This window comes from Anolis sagrei, chromosome 4, assembly GCF_037176765.1.
Source record: "Anolis sagrei isolate rAnoSag1 chromosome 4, rAnoSag1.mat, whole genome shotgun sequence".
In the NCBI taxonomy this organism is placed as follows: domain Eukaryota; kingdom Metazoa; phylum Chordata; class Lepidosauria; order Squamata; family Dactyloidae; genus Anolis; species Anolis sagrei.
In genome coordinates this window covers 4,179,444-4,202,328 of record NC_090024.1, presented here as the reverse complement: position 1 = coordinate 4,202,328, position 22,885 = coordinate 4,179,444, and the positions used below count along the sequence as shown (strand labels likewise).

General features: G+C 43.7%; 1 protein-coding gene across 1 annotated transcript in view; it reads left to right on the top strand.

Annotated features, from left to right (window-relative positions):
- Positions 1 to 22,885, top strand: part of LOC132775170 (protein EFR3 homolog A) — an 81,857-nt gene that overhangs the window by 23,747 nt on the left and 35,225 nt on the right. The window contains exons 3-10 of the mRNA XM_060776003.2: positions 894 to 970; positions 3,879 to 4,006; positions 6,315 to 6,465; positions 10,307 to 10,428; positions 10,937 to 11,086; positions 12,914 to 13,051; positions 15,086 to 15,164; positions 17,958 to 18,093. Coding sequence (XP_060631986.2) covers positions 894 to 970; positions 3,879 to 4,006; positions 6,315 to 6,465; positions 10,307 to 10,428; positions 10,937 to 11,086; positions 12,914 to 13,051; positions 15,086 to 15,164; positions 17,958 to 18,093 — 981 coding nt within the window. The remainder of the gene's footprint in view (positions 1 to 893; positions 971 to 3,878; positions 4,007 to 6,314; positions 6,466 to 10,306; positions 10,429 to 10,936; positions 11,087 to 12,913; positions 13,052 to 15,085; positions 15,165 to 17,957; positions 18,094 to 22,885) is intronic.

Sequence of the window (22,885 nt, the reverse complement as noted above, 5' to 3'; positions counted from 1 at the left end):
CATCTTCCCCGTCTCCACAATCAATAGCCAGTTTGGTGTTCGATCAATTTAATGTAGGTATATGTGAAAGTGTAACCTTCAACATTGCAGAAAACTGGGACATTTCTAGCCAAGTAACATTAGAATGTGGTCAAGATAAGGAAAAGTTATGGATGAGGAGGAACACAGAAGCTAGAAGGAGCTGTAACAGTTTGCTTTTGCCTGAGCTGACATGGAAAGAGCAAGATATCCCTCCATTATTTCTCTCCTTCCTATCAGGCTGTTTTTGCTTTTGAATTCAAGTCTGCAGCAGTGAAAATGTGCTGAGGACAAAGGGAGAAAGTGAGAGGAGGAGTTAGGAAAGGATTTGAAAAAGCAGGGCAGCAAACGATCAACTGGGAGCGTCCCAAACTGGGACATTGTCAACGCCTGGTTGGCGAAACTGGGGCCTGGGTTCTGAAACCTCAAACTTTCTGCATGCCAAGGTCATGGACCTGCCGATATCCTTGCAGTGGCTTGCTATTTTTTCTTCTGTATGTGTGTTGATTATATCTGAGGCTGAAAGTAGATACTCAAGAGCGTGTGCTTAAGTATTTATGGTGCGTGGGAGTAGAGTTTCATCCTGTTACTCATTAGGCAATGCATCCCTAAGCATGATCAATGATTTCAAACTGAAAGTGTGCAGTATCTCTGGAGGGAAGGCCCTCATTGTGCCTTGGAATCTTGTTTTTACTATCAAAATTATGGCTGCTGTTAATACATATCAGAAGCACACAAAATTCAATCGTGGTGCCATTTCAAACACGAGATTTCTTTTTTGAAGCAACATCTCCATTTCCCAAGATTGAGTCTCATAGTTGAGGTCTTTATTACTGTTGTTGCTGTTCCTATTGTTATTGTCATTATTCTTGCAGGGGTTTGCTGCTGTTGTGCCGCTTTGCGCCCTCGTTATAAGCGCCTGGTGGATAACATATTCCCCGAAGACCCCAAAGTAAGTGAGGATTTGAAATATGTCCTCATAAGGCTTCCTGGCTTACTTATTGTTCATTGTAGAAGTTCTGGCTTAGCAGTCCCACATTTCTGCATGCATATGTAGTATACAAATTGTAAAACCTTCACACATCAGATGCTTATTGGTTTACTTTTGTTCTAAGTTCAATCACATAAAAATATATAAAAATACTAGCTGTACCTGGCCACGCGTTGCTGTGGTCCAGTCTGGTTAAATGGAAAAGAAAGAAAAGAGAAAGAGCTGGTTTCGAATATATGTAATTTCATAATGCTTGTGGGTATACAATATTTCTCCAGAAAAGGATCACCGCCTTGTTGTGGCGCTGGAGCTTGAGCACCTCAATGATGTCATGAGCGAAACCGTGAAGGACCACCCAAGACGGGACGGTCGTGGCAGAGAGGTCAGACCAAGCGTGATCCCTGGGGAAGGCAATGGCAAACCACCCCAGTATCCTTGCCAAGAAAACTAAATGGACCAGTACAACCAGAGATATGTCGGTATGCCATTGGAAGATGGGACTCCCAGGTCGGAAGATGGCCAAAATGCTACTGGGGAGGAGCAGAGGATAAGTTCAACTAGCCCCAGATGTGATGACGCAGCTAGCTCAAAGCCGAAAGGAAGGCTAGCGGCCGACGGTACCGAAGGTGAACGACAAATCCGATGCTCTAAAGATCAACACACCATAGGAACCTGGAATGTAAGATCTATGAGCCAGGGCAAATTGGATGTTGTTATTGGTGAGATGTCAAGACTAAAGATAGACATTCTGGGGGTCAGCGAACTGAAATGGACTGGAATGGGCCACTTCACATCAGATGACCACCAGATCTACTACTGCGGACAAGAGGAACATCGAAGAAATGGAGTAGCCTTCATAATTAATAAGAAATTCGCTAAAGCGGTGCTTGGGTACAACCCAAAAAATGACAGAATGATCTCAATTCGAGTGCAAGGAAAGCCTTTCAACATCAAAGTGATCCAAATATACGCCCCAACCACAGCTGCTGAAGAAGCAGAAGTAGATCAGTTCTATGAGGATCTGCAGGACCTACTGGATAATACACCAAAAAGAGACATTATTTTCATTACAGGAGACTGGAATGCCAAGATGGGAAGTCAAATGACAACAGGGATCACAGGCAAGCATGGTCTGGGAGAACAAAATGAAGCGGGACGCAGGCTGATAGAATTTTGCCAGGAAAACTCGCTGTGTATAACGAATACTCTCTTCCAACAACCTAAAAGACAGCTTTACACATGGACCTCGCCAGACGGTCAGCACCGAAATCAGATTGACTACATCCTTTGCAGCCAAAGGTGGCGGACATCCATCCAGTCGGTGAAAACCTGGGGCTGACTGTAGCTCAGATCACGAACTTCTTATTGCTCAATTTAGAATAAAACTAAAGAGATCAGGGAAAATACACAGACCGGTTAGATATGATCTCACTAACATTCCTAGCGAATATACAGTGGAAGTGAAGAACAGATTTGAAGGACTAGATTTAGTAAACAGAGTCCCAGAAGAACTATGGACAGAAGTCCGCGACATTGTTCAGGAGGCGGCAACAAAGTACGTCCCAAAGAAAAAGAAAACCAAGAAGGCAAAATGGTTGTCTGCTGAGACACTGGACGTAGCCCAAGAAAGGAGGAAAGCAAAAGGAAACAGGGATAAGGGGAGATATGCCCAGTTAAATGCGCAATTCCAGAGGTTAGCCAGAAGAGATAAGGAACTATTTTTAAATAAGCAATGCATGGAAGTGGAAGAAGACAACAGAATAGGAAGGACAAGAGACCTCTTCCAGAAAATTAGAAACATTGGAGGTAAATTTCAGGCAAAAATTGGTATGATAAGAAACAAAGATGGCAGGGACCTAACAGAAGCTGAAGAGATCAAGAGAAGGTGGTGAGACCATACAGAAGATCTGTATAGGAAGGATAATAATATCAAGGATAGTTTTGACGGTGTGGTGAATGAATTAGAACCAGACATCCTGAGGAGTGAGGTTGAAGGGGCCTTAAGAAGCATTGCTAACAACAAGGCAGCAAGAGACGATGTCATGCATATCAAATATTTACATTACTATTTATAACAGTAGCAAAATAGGACATGTGCAGTGTGCATAGGAATTTGGTCATCTTTTTTTTAAAAAAACTATAGTCCAGCCCTCCAACGGTCTGGGGGACAGTAATCCGGCCCCCAGTTTAAAAAGTTTGAGGACCCCTGATCTATATAATAATAATACTGGTGTATTGTCAAAGGCTTCCATGGCTGGAATCACTGGGTTGTTGTAGGTTTTTCGGGCTATAGGGCCATGTTCTAGAAGCATTCTCTCCTGACGTTTCGCCTGCATCTATGGCAGGCATCCTCAGAGGTTGTGAGGTCACAACCTCTGAGGATGCCTGTCATAGATGCAGGCAAAACGTCAGGAGAGAATGCCTCTAGAACAGGGGTCCTCAAACTTTTTAAACAGAGGGCCAAGTCACAGTCTCTCAAACTATTGGAGGGCCGGATTTTAATTTTAAAAAAGCATGAATGGATTCCTATAGACACTGCACATGTTTTCTTCTGCATTGAAAGAGCATCACAAAGAGTGTCTTCTGCATTGAAAGAGCATCACAAGCTCTCTGAATGGCAATTGGATGAGCTTTCTTTTAGACTCACAATGGCGCACAACCTGTCCAAAAGACAGGAGGGCCACAGGTTGTTCAGGTCTGCCTTAGAGGGAATTCCAGAGCTGCCAATCCCCATGGAGAAGGTTATTTCATTTGATATGCATTGCATGTGTTTAAGTTAATCACAGTGTACAATTTTAAGTTTACAACTCCCATTGAAATCATGTTGTTATCCTCAACTGTATCTTTTTGGGGTCTTTTGCCTGCTTAGGATGGCCTTGTCAAAGCCGACATGGAGAAGCTGACCTTCTATGCGGTCTCTGCTCCGGAGAAACTTGACCGAATTGGTGCCTATTTAGCTGAAAGGCTGAGCCGGGATGTTGTCAGGCACCGCTATGGGTGAGTCCAGAATGCGTCTCTCAGCCATTTCAAATGTTTTAGGCCCATTTTTACACTGGAATGGTATGTGTTACAAGAATTGACCTGTGATGGGAAGCTACTTGCTTTTTTATTTTCCCTTAGAAGCAGATAAGAAGCTTCCGCAGCAGACGGACAGGACTGTGTTTATAGATCGGAAATGTGTGGGTTCTCTTTCCTCCAAAGCTGTCAATGCCCCACGCATCATTAGTGGGCAAAGGCACGCAGGAATAATGTTTTAGGAGACTTGGAAGTGTGCCAGTCAGTCTTGAAAAACAGTGTTTGTAGCTGGGGGTGCCTCTGGATCTGTTGCTAGATTCAACAGCCTGTACAGCAGTTGTGCCCTTTCTTAGAGCTGTAAGCTCTAAGAAAGGGGAGTCATGGATTCAAACTGCAGGAAAAGAGATTCCATCTCAATATTAGGAACGACCTTTTGATGGCAAGAGCTTCCTAGAAGTTTGCTGGAGCCGCCTCCTCTGGAGTCTGCTACTGAGCACAATTCAAAGTGCTGGCTTTAGCCTAGAAAGCCCTAAATGGTTCCCGCCCAGCTTACCTGTCAGCGCACCCAAATACCTGGGAGTCACTCTGGACTGTGCTCTGACCTACAAGAATGTTGCAGCTCAGGATAGATTCACCTTGCTCAGAACAACACCACACACCAAGGGTATAGGTTTTGTAGTTTATTGAAGAAAAAGCAAAATCATAGAATCAAAGAGTTGGAAGAGACCTCATGGGCCATCCAGTCCAACCCCATTCTGCCAAGAAGCAGGAATATTGCATTCAAATCACCCCTGACAGATGGCCATCCAGCCTCTGCTTAAAAGCTTCCAAAGAAGGAGCCTCCACCACACTCCGGGGCAGAGAGTTCCACTGCTGAACGGCTCTCACAGTCAGGAAGTTCTTCCTCATGTTCAGATGAAATCTCCTCTCTTGTAGTTTGAAGCCATTGTTCCGCGTCCTAGTCTCCAAGGAAGCAGAAAACAAGCTTGCTCCCTCCTCCCTGTGGCTTCCTCTCACATATTTATACATGGCTATCATATCTCCTCTCAGCCTTCTCTTCTTCAGGCTAAACATGCCCAGTTCCCTAAGCCGCTCCTCATAGGGCTTGTTCTCCAGACCCTTGATCATTTTAGTCGCCATCCTCTGGACACATTCCAGCTTGTCAATATCTCTCTTGAATTGTGGTGAATCAAAAACATAGAAATAAAGTTGCAAAAGTTCAATAGCCAAAACAGAGTCTTAAATGCAAGGGCAAACTTTCCAAGATTCAAAGGCAAATAACATGAAGTATAATCCATAAGCATGGGTCAAACAAGAATCCATGACAGCTTGACAAAGTCCCCAGAAGCCAAAATCTAAACCAAAGTCCCAAAGAGCCAAAGCTTGACCCAAAAGCCGAGGCAATTCCAGAGAAATTAACAGGGTGTAAGCAAAGTTGCACTGACAAAGGGTTGACTTCAATCAGATCGTTAAATATGTTTCTCTAGCATGAAGGCATTATGTTGACCTCGCAGTTCTTGTTTGTTGGCAAGCCGCGCACTTCGGCGTACCCTTAATAGCAAATGGTCTGCCTTAATCATATCTCCATCACCTTCAAGGCTGGATAACTCATTATCCTGGGATTGGTCACCCTGGGAACCGAGAGGCACTGATCTCACAGATGGAGCGGCCGACTCCTCCACCTGCAGCTGTGAAGTTTCACTTAGATCATGCCCTTTATCTAAAACAACATTCCTTTCTCCGGGAAACAGAAATGCTGTCTCTTCTTCAGAATCAACACTGTGTGCCTCAACCACAGGGACATATTCAGAAATCTGTAACCCATCATCCTTACATGAGGCCAAGCCCAACAATTATTACAAGGCAACATATACCGCATAAAATAATACATCAATAAAATATAATGAAAATAATAAAAATAATACAAAATAAACACACAATGCAATATAAAATCACAAAAATTGATCACAATGGGCAGGGCCAGTGGCAAAGATTAAAATATTTAAAAATTCTAGGTGAGATAAGTTGTGTAGTGTATCTAGAATGAGGTTCAGGTAGGACAAACCAATGGGGTTTAATTGCAAGGTTTATTCCTAATGTTTTTTAGATGGAATCTTTTTTCCTGCAGTTTGAATCCATTGCTCCAATGTGTCTTAGTCTCTGGAGCAGCAAAAAATAAGCTTGTCCTCTCCTCAGTGTCACATCCTTTCTAATAGGTAAACATGGATGATGATGATGATGTTGGTGATGATAGCCTGCTTTTACCTGTCTGTTTTCATTTGCCTCTCAGGTATGTCTTCATTGCCATGGAAGCCCTGGATCAGCTACTTATGGCTTGCCATTCCCAAAGCATCAAGCCCTTTGTGGAGAGCTTCCTGCACATGGTGGCCAAGCTGCTGGAGTCCGGAGAGCCCAAGCTGCAAGTGTTGGGGACCAACTCGGTGGGTGGAATTGCCCCTTGGAGGCAGTTGTGCCTTGATGACTGCTACTTTGGGAAGATGGCAGTATGGCATGGGCAGATAGGGAAAAAAAACATTATTTGCCAGTACCTGGCTGTATGTAGAAGCCTCCTGGTTAGCTGCAAATATCATTGTCTGTATACATGCCATAAGGTAAAGGTAAAGGTAAAGGTAGTCCCCTGACATTAAGTCCAGTCATGTCTGACTCTGGGGTGTGGTGCTCATCTCCATTTCTAAGCCGAAGAGCCAGCGATGTCCGTAGACACCTCCAAGGTCATGTGGCCGGCATGACTGCATGGAGCGCCGTTACCTTCCCGCTGGCACGGTACCTATTGATCTACTCACATTTGCATGTTTTCGAACTGCTAGGTTGGCAGAAGCTAGGGCTGACAGCAGAAGCTCATGCTGCTCCCCAGAATCGAACCTGTGACCTTTCGATCAACAAGCTCAGCAGCTCAGTGCTTTAACCCACTGCGCCACTGGGTGCTCCATAGATATGTATATGGCATAGATACATGCCATAGATTAGTTATAATTCGTATTTCTATGTTGGGTTGTATAAATTTTGTTAGTATGGATATATTGTTGTTGTAGTCAGGCATTGAATGTTTGCCTTTTATGTTTGGAATCTGCCTGAGTCCTTTTGGAGAGATAGAGCAGAATATAAATAAAGTATTATTATTGACACAAAAGCACAGTATGTCACAGCAAACGAGATCTCTATGCTGGATTTCGTATCACAAAATCACAAGTTGAACCCTTCCCAAGCGTCTAGGACTGTGTGATGTATTATTATTATTATTATTATTATTATGGACAAACTTTGGCCCTCCCTCCAGGTGTTTTGGATTTCAACTCCAACAATTCATAACATCTGGTAGTCCAAAACACCTGGAGGGCCCAAGTTTGCCCATGGCTGCCATAAGGTCAATCACAAGTCAAAAATAACTGTTTTGGATTTCAGATTTTTTTTCCTGATTTGCATACAGATAGAATGTGCTGCTGAAAGTTTGGTGACTGACTGTCTCCTTTGGAGGTTTGTAAGCAAAGTTTGTATGGCCCTCTGTCAAGAGGGATTGGATTATGAATTTCTGAATGGCAGAAGGAGGCTGGTCTAAATGGCCTTGGGGGGGGGGGTCTCCTTTAACTCTAGGACTCTATATATGTATGTAATAATATGTTTTGGAGATACATATTCCATCTTTTATGCATAACCTGAAGATAATTACATGCAATATTTTTATAGTATTTTTATTTATGAAGCAAAGAACCAACAAAAATCCAAGATTATCTTGCACACCTCCGAGGATTTCAGAGTCATTTGGCATTCCAAATAAGGGATATTCAATCTGTAATTTTACTCTTTTTTTGTGCATGTGTGTAGTTAAGTCTTTCCTGGAATGCGTCCCATTGAATGAAAAGCCCAGAAATGTATTTACATTTTTCAGCAGATATGGGCGAGCCTTTAAATAGAAGCTTGGTGTGCACCTGTATCTGATGTGCGCACAATGTATTCTGTTACCTCCTCATGGCTTCATTAGTGATGAGCGTATCATGGGATTTGGTAGCCTGGTTGTCATGCTAGCTGCGTGATATAGTTTCACAGGAACTGTGTTTCCCAGGGGCTCCATTTTGCAGGAAGCAACCCCCACAAATGGCTGAAATGTGGCATTAAGATCCAGTTTCAGGCTTGAGATTGATCTGAGAACAGAGCTTTGGGAACCCAGGAAGATTTAGAATTTATGTGCATAGACTCCTAGATTTGGAAGAGACCCCAAAGGTCATTTGCCAGAGAGGTAAACACCATCCAAGCCTTCCCAACAGATGGCCACCCAACCTCCAAAGAAGACTCCTCCAGACTCCCAGCCAGCAGCATATTTCATAGTTGAATATTTCAGGGGGAGAAGTCCTGATATTCAGCTGGAATATCTTTTACTGCAATTTGAATGCTTTGCTCCATTGTGTCCTAGTCTCTCGATCAGTACTTCTTAAATGTTTTTTCCATTCACAACCCCCTTTTCCCCTATGAATTTTTTATGTAACCCCCAGATATACAGGTTTATAAGATATGTCTAAAGTTCAAACATTTAGTATTTGCAAGGCTTGCTAAACAGGCTGGTTTTCCTTTTCGTGAAGTACAGCTGAAGCATTTTCTGCGGTAAACACCGACCATGGTTGCTTAAGATTTGTGTAAATAGGTGGCCTTGAGAAACATTTTGCTTTTGCAAAATTTAAAGTCCTAATGGTGACAAATAAAACCCTGTATGGTCCAGCTGCATCCAGAGAAGCTTTCTTGTTGGGTTGCTGTGAGTTTTCCAGGCTGTATGGCCATGTTCCAGCCCGGAAAACTTTGACAGCTTTCTTGTTCTTGTATTGACTGCTGAAGACTTTGTTGGTTTTTTCCACAAACATTTTAAAGAAACACCTTTTAATAGATGTGTTTACTCCTTTTATTCCATGCTTTTTGGGGGATGTTTTAAATTTCTCTTAATTCTTAATCGTTTAATTCTATTTTACATTTTAGTATGTACTAGTTGTGCCCTGCCACGCGTTGCTGTGGCCTATAGTAAGAATTTTCAAAGTAGAGGTAGATATCTGTACTATTATGAAAGAGCGGTACCTACCTATTCCTTCCCCCCTTTTCTTCCCATTTCCCTTTCTCTCCTTTCTTCTTTCTCTACCTCTTTCTTTCATTCTTTCTTTCGCTCTTTGGTTTCATCCTTCCTTCTCTCTTTCAATCCTTCCCTCACTCTTTCTCTGCTTCTTCCTTTGTCTCCTTTCTTCCCTCTCTGTTTCCTTCCTTCTTTCAATTTTTATTTCCTTTTCTCCTTCCTTCCTTCCTTCCTTCCTTCCTTCCTTCCTTCCTTCCTTCACCTCTTTCCTGCCTTTCCTCCCCCTTTCCTTTCTAATTTCTCTTCTTCTTTGCTTCGGTACCTCTTTTTTTCCTTCCTTCTCTCCTTCATTCCTTCCTTCCCTCCCTCCCTCCTTCTCTCTTTCCTTCTTTCCTTCCCCCTTTCCTGTCAAGCTAAGGCACAACTTGACAGAAGCAAATGCTAGATATACCAGATACAGCTCTGTAAAATCATGGACTCTGGAGACATCAGGTTACAAGAAAAGCTCAGTTTACTAAGCACAGAGCAAAAGTACATCCATCTTCAGCGAGCGACACACAGGAACACATCAGGAAAACCAAAAGTCAAAAACAGTTCTTTCGCAGCTGTTTAGCTTTTCTGTTCCAAGTGGTTAACTCCCTAAATTTTCTCAGCAGCAGAGAGCTTATCTTAAGGTCACTCAATCATAGCCTCAACATAAACATTTCAGCATAGCATTACACTCTAAGTGGCATCCATATTGGTAATACAAGAATTACATTTAAAACACACAATTATATCTCAATAAATCCTGACATTTCCCTCTTTCAATTTTTCTCTTTTCCCCTCCTTCCTTTCTTCTCTCCTTCCTTCCTGTCTGTTCTCCCACAATACCATTGTTGTGTCCCTTCTAACTCTATGAGTCTATTTAATATAGTAATATATAGTAGTAACATATATATATATATATATATATATGTATGTATATGTATGTAATATATAAAGTATTGTGTGTGTGTGTATGTGTATGTATTTACTGACATACATTATAATTTTTGTAAGCCCCCTTGTGTCCCAGTACTGGGAGAAGGAGGAGATGTGAATAAATAGGCATTTTAACAATTTTGGGGACTGGCAGATGCTAGGTGTCAGCTTATTTGTGTTCTCTGAAGCTTGTTGTTGTTGTTGTTGTTGTACCACTGTTATGATCAATTGTAGCTCTTCTCCCACAGTTTGTGAAATTTGCGAACATTGAGGAGGATACACCTTCTTACCATCGCCGCTATGACTTCTTCGTCTCCCGCTTCAGTGCCATGTGCCATTCGTGCCACAGTGACCCGGACATACGGAATGAGTAAGTAACTATTTCTGTATTTCGTTTGCATCACTTCCTTTTCCTTGGAGACCGTATGGATAAAAGTTGGGATGAAGATCAGATTAATAACAGCAACTGTAGCATCTTGATCAGGCATGGGCAAACTTGGGCCCTCCCTCCAGGTGTTTTGGACTTCAACTCCCACAATTGTGTTTTGAGTTGAAGTCCAAAACACCTGGAGGGAGGGCCCAAGTTTGCCCATGCCTGCTGTACTATATATCCCAAGCATCAGGGACACAATGCCTGTCTTAGTCCAGAATATTTCAGAATGCAAAGGAATCTAGTAGCACCTTTGAAACTAAGTGAGATAAAGAAGTCTATAGCAGAAGCTTTCATAAATAGTCTATTTCCTCAGATGCGTGGCTTCAGTCATTGGGTTTGCCAGCCCAGCTGCCATTTGGCCAAATCAACCTCCAGGCCTTCTGTTCCCACTCTTCTGCTTCCTTCCTTCGTTTCATTAAAATGTCACTGCTTTTCCTGCCACCAGGATCCGGATTGCTGGGATCAGAGGCATCCAGGGGGTGGTTCGCAAAACTGTGAACGACGAGCTCCGGGCCACCATCTGGGAGCCTCAGCATATGGACAAAATTGTTCCCTCGTTGCTTTTTAACATGCAGAAGATAGAAGATGCCGACAGGTAAGCGCAGCCCTCTAATAAATGTCCCTTTCATTGGGCGAGTGGGCTTAATAACAAAAGACCTTCCTCATAAATGTACAGCAGAGCAAATTATTAGCAGCAGCATGACAACAACAACAAAACTTTATTTATATACCAGTCTATCTCCCCGAGGGGACTCAGAGCGGTTTCCAAGTAACATCATCAATACATACAAAGAAAACATAAAATTAACAAGACAATTATTATTATTATTATTATTATTATTATTATTATTAAACTTTATTTGTACCCTGCTAGCATCTCCCGAAGGACTCGATGCGGCTTACAAAGGCCAAGGCTCTCAATACACAACATAACAATACACTTAAAGCAAATTAAAAACAATTAAAGCAGTATTAAACAACAAAGAACCACAAGCAATAAACAATACATCAAACAAGATAAAAAACTGGGCTGGGCCAGAGTGAAGGGTACAGGATTAAAAAGTGCTGATGTGACAGGTGATATGTAAGGATTATAGGGCAAGTGCAATGTGCAGTATGCGGCAGTCTTAATTCTAATAAAGTGCGTCTGGGACAATATAAGCATTAAAAACTATAATAGCACATGTATTTAAAATCCTGCCTGTTCAAGGCAATTCAGAAGACCGGGCCAAGGCTAGTGTAATTTGTAGAGGGCCCGGGAAATTAGGTAAAATCTATGGCTGTTTAATATATTGTCGAAGGCTTTCATGGCCAGAATCACTGGGTTGTAGGTTTTTCCAGGCTATATAGTCATGTTCTAGAGGCATTTTCTCCTGACGTTTCGTCTGCATCTATGGCAAGCATCCTCAGAGGTAGTGAGGTCACACAGTAGCTTTTTACACCCAGTAGCTTTAACACTAGCACTTCACACACGATGGCCTTAAACTTAGAGCTTCTCTCACCGGAGCTTCCCACACACCAGGCCTACTCACACTGAGGCCTACTAAAACTGAAGCCTGCCTCACACTGAGCCCTTTCTCCCACTGAGGTCTTCTCACACCAGGCCTTGTCACACTAAGACCTACTAACTGAGGTTTACCTCACACTGAGGCCTCTCTCAGACTGAGGCCTTTTTGAGACTGAGAGCAACTAACACTGAGGTGTACTAAAACTGAAGCCTACTTCACACTGAGGCCTTTCTCCTATTGAGGCCTTTACACACCATGCCTCTCACACACTACTGAGGTTTACCTCACACTGAGGCCTCTCTCAGACTGAGGCCTCTCTGAGACTGAGAGCAGCTAACACTGAGGTGTACTAAAACTGAAGCCTACTTCACACTGAGGCCTTTCTCCTACTGAGGCCTTCACACACCATGCCTCTCACACACTACTGAGGTTTACCTCACACTGAGGCCTCTCTCAGACTGAGGCCTCTCTGAGACTGAGAGCAGCTAACACTGAGGTGTACTAAAACTGAAGCCTACCTCACACTGAGGCATTTCTCCCACTGAGGCCTTCTCGCACCAAGCCTCTCGCACACTAAGGCCTACTAACTCTGAGGTCTACTAACACTGAGGCCTTTCTCAGACTGAGAGCAACTAACACTGAGGCGTACTAAGCTACAGACACACCTCCTTGTATTGAATTGCAGCTTTTGCTGAGTGATTGCATCCATTTAACCCTTTCAGTGCTTGACTCACAATTTTGTAATTAAAAATACCTAGTTCTGGCATCTTTTCTATCTCCAAGCATTTTCCTGTTTCTGTAGAGGGCCAAAGTTTGCCCATATCTGGTCTAGATCATATTGCATTTGAAGGTATGGAGAAATATGCATCGGGTTAAACCCTAAGGGTTCCTACCAAGTTTGTTTTGTCTTCCAGTCGCAATGGGCCGCCTGCATCTCCAACAGGAGGCGATAAAGAGGAGGATCCAGCTGTTCTGGCAGAGAACTGCTTCAGAGAACTCCTGGGCCGTGCAACCTATGGAAACATGAACCATGCAGTCAGGCCAGTCTTCGCGTAAGTAGGAAAGCTCCAACCTCTTCTGGAGTTGGGCGGGGTCCAATTTCCCAGTTACTGCTTAACCACCTGTGTCTGCAAGCTGGAAACCAGTCTGGAACATCTGATTATTATCAAAAAGTACCGGAGGCTGCATGGTTTATAGAATCATAGAATCATAGAATCAAAGAGTTGGAAGAGACCTCATGGGCCATCCAGTCCAACCCCATTCTGCCAAGAAGCAGGAAAATTGCATTCAAATCACCCCTTTCAGATGGCCATCCAGCCTCTGCTTAAAAGCTTCCAAAGAAGGAGCCTCCACCACACTCCGGGGCAGAGAGTTCCACTGCTGAACGGCTCTCACAGTCAGGAAGTTCTTCCTCATGTTCAGATGGAATCTCCTTTCTTGTAGTTTGAAGCCATTGTTTCATTGCTTCCTAGTCTCCAAGGAAGCAGAAACAAGCTTGCTCCCTCCTCCCTGTGGCTTCCTCTCACATATTTATACATGGTAGAGCAGGTGTCCTCAAACGTTTTACACAGAGGGCCAGGTCACAGGACGTCCAACTCTTTCTTTGTCACGCAAGTCAGAAGTTCCCACCACAACGTCTTTAAACTTACTCACCCAACGACGCACAGGACTCACATCAACACACTCACCATAAACAGCTTGCATTCTCTGAAGAATCTCCTTTGGGGTGACATCTTCTGCTGTCTAGAATTCAATTACTATACGTTGCTTAAGTCGCATTGACCGACCGTCTGCGCAGGGTTCCATATTTCGCACTTTAACAACACAACCGTTCAATGTTAACGCTTCACGCCAAAATAGAACTGTAGAGGAGAGTCTACTGAGCAAGCCAGTACCGGCCACATACCAGTACTGCCATCTGTTGAGTAGTTAGGAAGGTCAGTTCAATGCTAAGGCTTCCTGCCAAAATGGAACTGTAGAGGAGAGTATACTGAACAAGCCAGTACCTGCCGCATACCAGTACTGCCATCTGTTGAGAAGTTACTAAGGTCCGTTCAATGCTAAGGCTTCCCGTCAAAACAGAACTGTAGAGGAGAGTCTACTGAACAAGCCAGTACCTGCTGCATACCAGTACTGCCATCTGTTGAGAAGTTACGAAGGTCCATTCAATGCTAAGGCTTCCCGCCAAAATAGAACTGTAGAGGAGAGTCTACTGAACAAGCCAGTACCTGCCGCATACCAGTACTGCCCTCTGTTGAGAAGTTAGGAAGATCCGTTCAATGCTAAGGCTTCCTGCCAAAATGGAACTGTAGAGGAGAGTATACTGAACAAGCCAGTACCTGCTGCATACCAGTACTGCCCTCTGTTGAGAAGTTAGGAAGATCCGTTTAATGCTAAGGCTTCCTGCCAATATGGAACTGTAGAGGAGAGTCTACTGAACAAGCCAGTACCTGCTGCATACCAGTACTGCCCTCTGTTGAGAAGTTAGGAAGATCCGTTCAATGCTAAGGCTTCCTGCCAAAATGGAACTGTAGAGGAGAGTATACTGAACAAGCCAGTACCTGCCGCATACCAGTACTGCCATCTGTTGAGAAGTTACTAAGGTCCGTTCAATGCTAAGGCTTCCCGTCAAAACAGAACTGTAGAGGAGAGTCTACTGAACAAGCCAGTACCTGCTGCATACCAGTACTGCCATCTGTTGAGAAGTTACGAAGGTCCATTCAATGCTAAGGCTTCCCGCCAAAGTAGAACTGTAGAGGAGAGTCTATTGAGCAAGCCAGTACCTGCCGCATACCAGTACTGCCATCTGTTCAGGAGTTACGAAGATCCGTTCAAAGTAGAGGAGAGTCTACTGAACAAGCCAGTACCTGCCGCATACTATCTGTTGAGGAGTTACGAAGGTGGAGGCATTACTTTTCATTCAACCCTCTTATTTTATCATGTTGTATGTGGGGGCATCAAATCATTGCCGGCTGTAAGCCGCCCTGAGTCCCCCTCCAGGGGTTGAGAAAGGCGGGGTACAAATAGTTGAAATAAATAAATAAAATGTAATAAACTAAAATATTTGTTTTCCCCTTTTTCAACAGGCATTTGGGGCATCACAAGCTGTGGGATCCCAATGAGTTTGCTGTCCATTGCTTCAAAATCATTATGTACTCCATCCAGGTAAGTGTATCCTGCCCTGACATCATAATTAAACAAAACCGCTTTAGTCAATAAGGATTTGGGTGGAAGGATGGCTGGAATGGGTACATTTTTGGGGAAAGAATGCAAGAGAAGGAATGGCAATTATGAATCTATATATATAAAATCCAAAAGGGCGTTGTTAGGGGCCGCAAAACGCGAAAAACCCCGGACGAAAAATCACCAAATTTGGCATACGCATACCTCAAACCATGAGGTATGCGGAACACTCATCACAACTCAAAAAAACATAACAAGGCAAGAGATATAGGTCATTCAATATCACTAACTGACTGGGAAAAAATCTGGAAAAACAAAATTAAGTATACATACGCTACAGATCTAAAGGAGAGTTGGTACAAGATCTTCTATAGGTGGTACTTAACACCCGAAATCCTTGCCAAAATCAATAAGAACAAAAAAAAAAAAAGATCGATGTTGGAAATGCGGAAGAGAGAAGGGCACATTTCTACACATGTGGTGGGATTGCAAAAGGATCAAAAAATACTGGATACAAATTCATAGATCGATTGAAAAAATCTCAGAGATAAAATTTGAACTAAGACCAGAAATCCTATTATTAGGACTCCATAACCTTAAACTGGAAAAGAATGGAGATAAAATAATTTTTTACTTAACAACAGCTGCTAGGATGGTCCTAGCAAGATTGTGGAAAAATAAAGAAGTACCAACATTGGAACACACTGGACCCATAAGATATTAGATATAATAAATATGGATATTTTGACTCAGAGAATCTCCCAAAACTACAGAAAACCTCAGAAAACCAACTGGAAATCAGTATTAAAATTCATAAAGGAGGAAAACAATGGGATGTACACAATAGAGATATAAAAACAATCCAAGAAAAAGATGAAAGCAAAAGAAAAATAAGGGAGTAAACACCTTAAGCAATTAACTATACTGACATTTTCATTACCTTTAAGGGAAAAAAGCCAACGGGATTTTGGCCTGCATCAATAGGAGCATAGTGTCTAGATCTAGGGAAGTCATGCTACTCCTCTATTCTGCTTTGGTTAGACCACACCTGGAATATTGTGTCCAATTCTGGGCACCACAATTCAAGAGAGATATTGACAAGCTGGAATGTGTCCAGAGGAGGGCGACTAAAATGATCAAGGGTCTGGAGAACAAGCCCTATGAGGAGTGGCTTAAGGAGCTGAGCATGTTTAGCGACTAAAATGATCAAGGGTCTGGAGAACAAGCCCTATGAGGAGCGGCTTAGGGAACTTAGGGAAGGTGTATGAAAAAAGGAAGGAAGGATAAGTTGGGAAAGTATATGAGGGAAGAAAGGTAGGAAAGAAAGAAGAAAGAGAGAGTAGGAGCATGGGAAACAAGGGAGAAAGGAAGGAAGGAAGGAAGGAGAAAGGAGCGGAATGGAAGATCTTGAAGTCCTCGTGGACAACAAGTTAAACATGAGCCAACAATGTGATGTGGCGGCAAAAAAAGCCAATGGGATTTTGGCCTGCATCAGTAGGAGCCTAGTGTCTAGGTCTAGGGAAGTCATGTTCCCCATGCTCTATTCTGTTTTGGTTAGACCACATCTGGAATATTGTGTCCAATTCTGGGCACCACAATTCAAGAGAGATATTGACAAGCTGGAATGTGTCCAGATGAGAGTGACTAAAATGATACATAGAACAAGCCCTATGAGGAGCGGCTTAAGGAGCTGGGCATGTTTAGCCTGAGGAAGAGAAGGCTGAGAGGGGATATGATAGCCATGTATAAATATGTGAGAGGAAGTCACAGGGAGGAGGGAGCAAGCTTGTTTTCTGCTTCCTTGGAGACTAGGACGCAATGGAACAATGGCTTCAAACTACAAGAGAGGAGATTCCATCTGAACATGAGGAAGAACTTCCTGACTGTGAGAGCCGTTCAGCAGTGGAACTCTCTGCCCCGGAGTGTGGTGGAGGCTCCTTCTTTGGAAACTTTGAAACAGAGGCTGGATGGCCATCTGTCAGGGGTGATTTGAATGCAATATTCCTGCTTCTTGGCAGAATGGGGTTGGACTGGATGGCCCAGGAGGTCTCTTCCAACTCTATGATTCTATGAAAGTTTATGAGGGAAGAAAGGTAGGAAAGAAAGAAGAAAGAGGGAGTAGGAGCATGGGAAAGAAGGGAGAAAGGAAGGAAGGAAGGAAGAAGAAAGGAGCGGAAGGGAAGATGTAGGAACGAAGGAAAGGAAGGAAGGAAGGACAGAAGAAAAGGCAAGGGAGGAAAGAAAGCAAATGAAGAAGAGAAAGGGAGAAAGAAAAAGAAAAGAAAGTATGGAACTACAGAGCGAAGGAAGGAAGGAAAGAGAAAGAGAGGGAGGAAAAGAGACAAAGAGGAAGGAAAAGAAAAAGGGACGAGGAAGGAAAGGTACAGAAGGAAGGAGGAGAGAAGGAAACAAAAAAGGGAAGGGAGGAAAGACACAGCAAAGGAAAAAGAGAAAGAAGGAGAGAAAGACGCAGGGAAGGAAAGAAATAAGGAGAAGGAAGGATGAAAGCAAACAGCTAAGGAAGGAAGTAAACAGGTAGAGAAGGAAGAAAGGAAAGAAGAAAATGGAATGAAGGAAGGAGTGAAAGAAGCAGAGAAAGAGGGAGAGAAGGACGCCGCCATCGGGGACGTTGAGGAACGGGAAGGAGGGAAAGAAGCGGGTGAGGGAAGGAAGGACGGAAATGAGGGGAAGGAGAGAAGGCTGGCCACAGCAACGCGTGGCGGGTAAAGCTAGTCATATATATTACCAGATCTGTGTGTTTCCTTCTCCTTCCAGGCACAGTATTCCCACCACGTGATTCAGGAAATCCTGAGGCACCTCGACACCTGCAAACGCGCCTCTCCTCGCGTCCGGGCGGGCATCATCCAGGTCCTTCTGGAGGCGGTGGCCATTGCTGCCAAAGGGTCCATTGGTGAGTTTGAGAGAATGGGTAGTGCCTTACACCGTTCTGTGCATGGAGACAAGTCAAACCACTCTTGAAACATTGGCATGGGTGAGAGCTATACAATTCTGGCTGTATATACATTTTCAAGCAGAATAATATAGCTATTTTCAGGCGTATACATTATGCTTGAAAATATATATGCAGCCAATAACTGTATTTCCTCTCTGTTATCAAGTCATTTTATTTCAGTGGGTTGTTGTAGGTGTTTTCAGGCTATACGGCTATGTTCTAGAGCAGTGACGGGCAACCTTTTGAGCTTGGTGTGTCAAAATTCGCCCAAAAACTGAGCATAACTTGGGTAGTGTGTCACTTTGAAAAAAACCCCATAATTTCACGATATTTAAAGTTTAAATAACAAAAATGTATAATTGCAATATATAGTATAACTTTAGGCAATTAGGGGATAACTAGCCTAACTGACCACAAGGTAGCACATGTAACTGTCATAGAATCATAGAATCAAAGAGTTGGAAGAGACCTCAAGGGCCATCCAGTCCAACCCCATTCTGCCAAGAAGCAGGAATATTGCATTCAAATCACCCCTGACAAATGGCCATCCAGCCTCTGCTTAAAAGCTTCCAAAGAAGGAGCCTCCACCACACTCCGGGGCAGAGAGTTCCACTGCTGAACGGCTCTCACAGTCAGGAAGTTCTTCCTCATGTTCAGATGGAATCTCCTCTCTTGTAGTTTGAAGCCATTGTTCCATTGCGTCCTAGTCTCCAAGGAAGCAGAAAACAAGCTTGCTCCCTCCTCCTCCCTGTGGCTTCCTCTCACATATTTATACATGGCTATCATATCTCTTCTCAGCCTTCTCTTCTTCAGGCTAAACATGCCCAGCTCCCCAAGCCGATTTATAGTTAACATGTAAACAAAGAGCATTCTGAACCCTACCAACAATGGAATTGAACCAAAGTTGGCACAGAGAACTCCCATGATCAACAGAAAATACTGGAAGGGTTTGGTGAGCATTGACCTTGATTTTGGGAGTTGTAGTTTGCCTACATCCAGAGAGCACTGTGGGTTCAAACAATGATGGATCTGGACCAAACTTGGCATGGATACTCAATATGCCCAAATGTGAACACTGATGGGGTTTGGGGAAAATAGACTTTGACATTTGGGAGTTATAGATACTGGAATTTATAGTTCACCTACAATCAAGGAGTGTTCTGAACCCCACCAATGATAGAATTGGGCCAAACTTCCCACACAGAACCCCCATGACCAATAGAAAATACTGTGTTTTCTGATGGTCTTTGGCGACCCCTTTGAAACCCCTTTGTGACCCCCAGGTTGAGAAACACTGTTCTAGAGGCATTTTCTCCTGACATTTCGCCTGCATCTATGGCAAGCATCCTCAGAGGTAGTGAGGTCTATTGGAACTAGGAAAATGGGTTTATATATCTGTGGAATGACCAGGGTGGGACAAAGAACTCTTGTCTGTTGGAGCTAGGTGTGAATGTTTCAACTGACCACCTTGATGAGCATTTGATGGCCTGGCCGTGCCTGGGGCAATCTTTTGTGGAGAGGTGATCAGATGTCCCCGATTGTTTCCTCTCTGTTGTTTTGCTGTTCTAATTTTAGAGTTTTTCAATACTGGTAGCCAGATTTTGTTCATTTTCATGGTTCCTCCTTTCTGTTGAAATTGTCCACATGCTTCTTGTGGATTTCAGTGGCTTCTCTTTGTAGCCTGACATGGTGGTTGTGAGAGTGGTCCAGCATTTCTGTGTTCTCCAATAATATGCTGTGTCCAGATTGGTTCATCAGCTGTCCAGAATGGTATTCTTTGGTTCTCATAAATATTGAAGCGACTGGCCTGTCCTTGCAAGCGCTCTTAATGCTCACAAATGCGGAAGCCTGCAAGTCTTGGATCTTGACTTCCATAATCCAGTTCTTGGCACAAAGACAACTTGGTCCCCTACTATGTCCTTGATTCCATGCGAGCGTGGAGTCCTAGCAGCATATCTTCCCATTTTGATTCATCCCACCCAGAGGAGAGCTTTGTCAACTGGAAGATATAACGTGTTGCCATTGGCTCTTTTGGAGGGGACATATAGAAAAGTGTTTGTTCTTGTAACTTGGCCTCTACAAAAAAAGCCAACGGGATGTTGGCCTACATCAATAGGAGCCTAGTGTCTAGATCCAGGGAAGTCATGCTCCGCATGCTCTATTCCACCTTAGTTAAACCACACATGGAATATTGTGTCCAATTCTGGGCACCACAATTCAAGAGAGATATTGACAAGCTGGAATGTGTCCAGAGGAGGGCGACTACAATGATCAAGGGTCTGGAGAACAAGCCCTATGAGGAGCGGCTTAAAGAGCTGGGCATGTTTATCCTGAAGAAGAGAAGGCTGAGAGAGGATATGATAGCCATGTATAAATATGTGAGAGGAAGCCACAGGGAGGAGGGAACAAGCTTGTTTTCTGCTTCCCTGGAGACTAGGATGCAATGGAACAATGGCTTCAAACTACAAGAAAGGAGATTCCATCTGAACATGAGGAAGAACTTCCTGACTGTGAGAGCTGTTCAGCAGTGGAACTCTCTGCCCAGGAGTGTGGTATAGGCTCCTTCTTTGGAAGCTTTTAAACAAAGGCTGGATGGCCATCTGTCAGGGGTGCTTTGAATGCAGTTTTCTTGCTTCTTGGCAGAAAGAGGTTGGACTGGATGGCCATTGAGGTCTCTTCCAACTCTATGATTCTATGATTCTATTGAAGCATTTCATCATTCTTTGTTTGTCCTGAATATGATAATTGTTGTTCATTCGTTCAGTCGTTTCTGACTCTTTGTGACCTCATGGACCAGCCCACGCCAGAGCTCCCTGTCGGCCGTCACCACCCCCAGCTCCTTCAAGGTTAATCCAGTCACTTCAAGGATGCCATCCATCCATCTTGCCCTTGGTCGGCCCCTCTTCCTTTTTCCTTCCATTTTCCCCAGCATCATTGTCTTCTCTAAGCTTTCCTTTCTTCTCATGATGTGGCCAAAGGACTTCATCTTGGCCTCTACTATATGATAATATACGGATGAAATATAGGAATTCAATTTTTTTCACAGTGTTCTCAATGGCAAGGGTATTATAAAATTCCATTATCTTCTGAACAACTTTGATGCATTCTTCTGTGAGAGTTTTGCAATTTTTATCCTTGAGATTAGTAACTTTTAAGTATGTTTTCTTTTTACGTGTGACTACCTCTTGTTGTGTATATCTGTATTGTGATTTTGTTGTCTTATGACGATAAAGGCTGTGCGTGTGTGCATTGCTTAAATACCCAGGAGATCTATGCTATCGGTCGCACAAAATTATTATTATTAATTTATATTATTATTAATTTATATTATTAATTGAATAATGCAAAGCTGGGCCCAGCCTCTAAATCGGGCATGGGCAAACTCTCTAACTTGGGGGCTGCATGGTGGGCTGGAGTGGGGTGGGCGGGCCAGGAGGAAGGGGGTTCTCCCCAAGCCCCCTTTCTACCCTTTCCTCTCTCTTTTCTTTCGGAGGCAGAAAGTGAAGGAATCACCAGAAACATTTGGATCCCAAAAGGGTTGGCCTTGGTCAGGATAAGATGGTAGATGGGATAGCAAAAGTGTATCCACGAGATATCATCTTGTCTACTCCTGATATAGAATCCTAGAATGCTAGAGCTGGAAAAGATACCCAAGACCATCCAGTCCAACCTCCTGCCATGCAAGGAGACACAATCAAAGCACTCCCGATAGACAGCCTCTGAGAAAAAGCCTCCAGAGAAGGAGACTCCACCATACTCCCAGGCAACCTATGCCTCTCTCCAGGAAGTTCTTCCTATTTTTTTTCAGTCGAATCTCTTTCCTTGCCATGTGAAACCATTGCTTCCTTGTGCCCTGGTCTTTAGAGCAGCAGAAAGTCATTTTTCCCCCTCCTTCCTCCTCCTCAATGGGACACCCTTTGAAATCTTGAAATGTGGTTCTCATGTTCCCTCCCAACAGTCTCTTCTCCCAGCTAAATATCCCCCACGAGGAAGGAAAAAGAGAAGGGAGGGAGGGAGGGAAGAAGAGAAAGATGGAAGGAAGGAAGGGTGGAAGGGAGGGAGGGAGGAAAGAGAGAAGGAAAGACTAAAAGGAAGGATGGATGGAAGGAAGGAAGGGAGGGAGGGAAGGATGAGAAAGGGAGAGGGAAGGAGGGAGGAAAGGGGGAAGGGGGGAAAGACTAAAGGGAACGGAGGGAGAAAGGAGAAAGAGGGAAGGAGAGAAAAGAGGGAAGGAATGGAAGGGAGGATGGAAGGAAGGAAGGAAGGGAGGGATGAGAAAGGGAGAGGAAAGGAGGGAGGAAAGAGTGAAGTAAGGAAAGACTAAAGGAAAGGGAGGGAGGGAGGAGAAAGAGGGGGAGAGAAAAGAGGGAAGGAAGGAAAGACTAAAACGAAGGAAGGGAGGGATGAGAAAAGGAGAGGGAAGGAGGGAGAAAAGAGTGAAGTAAGGAAAGACTAAAGGAAAGGGAGAGAGCGAGGGAGAGAGGAGAAAGAAGGGAGAGAGAAAAGAGGGAAGGAAGGAAAGTCTAAAAGGAAGGAAGAATGGATGGAAGGGAGGGAGGGATGAGAAAGGGAGAGGAAAGGAGGGAGGAAAGAGGGAAGGAGGGAAAGACTAAAGGAAAGGGAGGGAGGAAGGGAGAGGAGAAAGAGGGGAGAGAGAAAAGAGGGAAGGAAGGAAAGACTAAAAGGAAGGATGGATGGAAGGAAGGGAGGGATGAGAAAGGGAGAGGAAAGGAGGGAGGAAAGAGGGAAG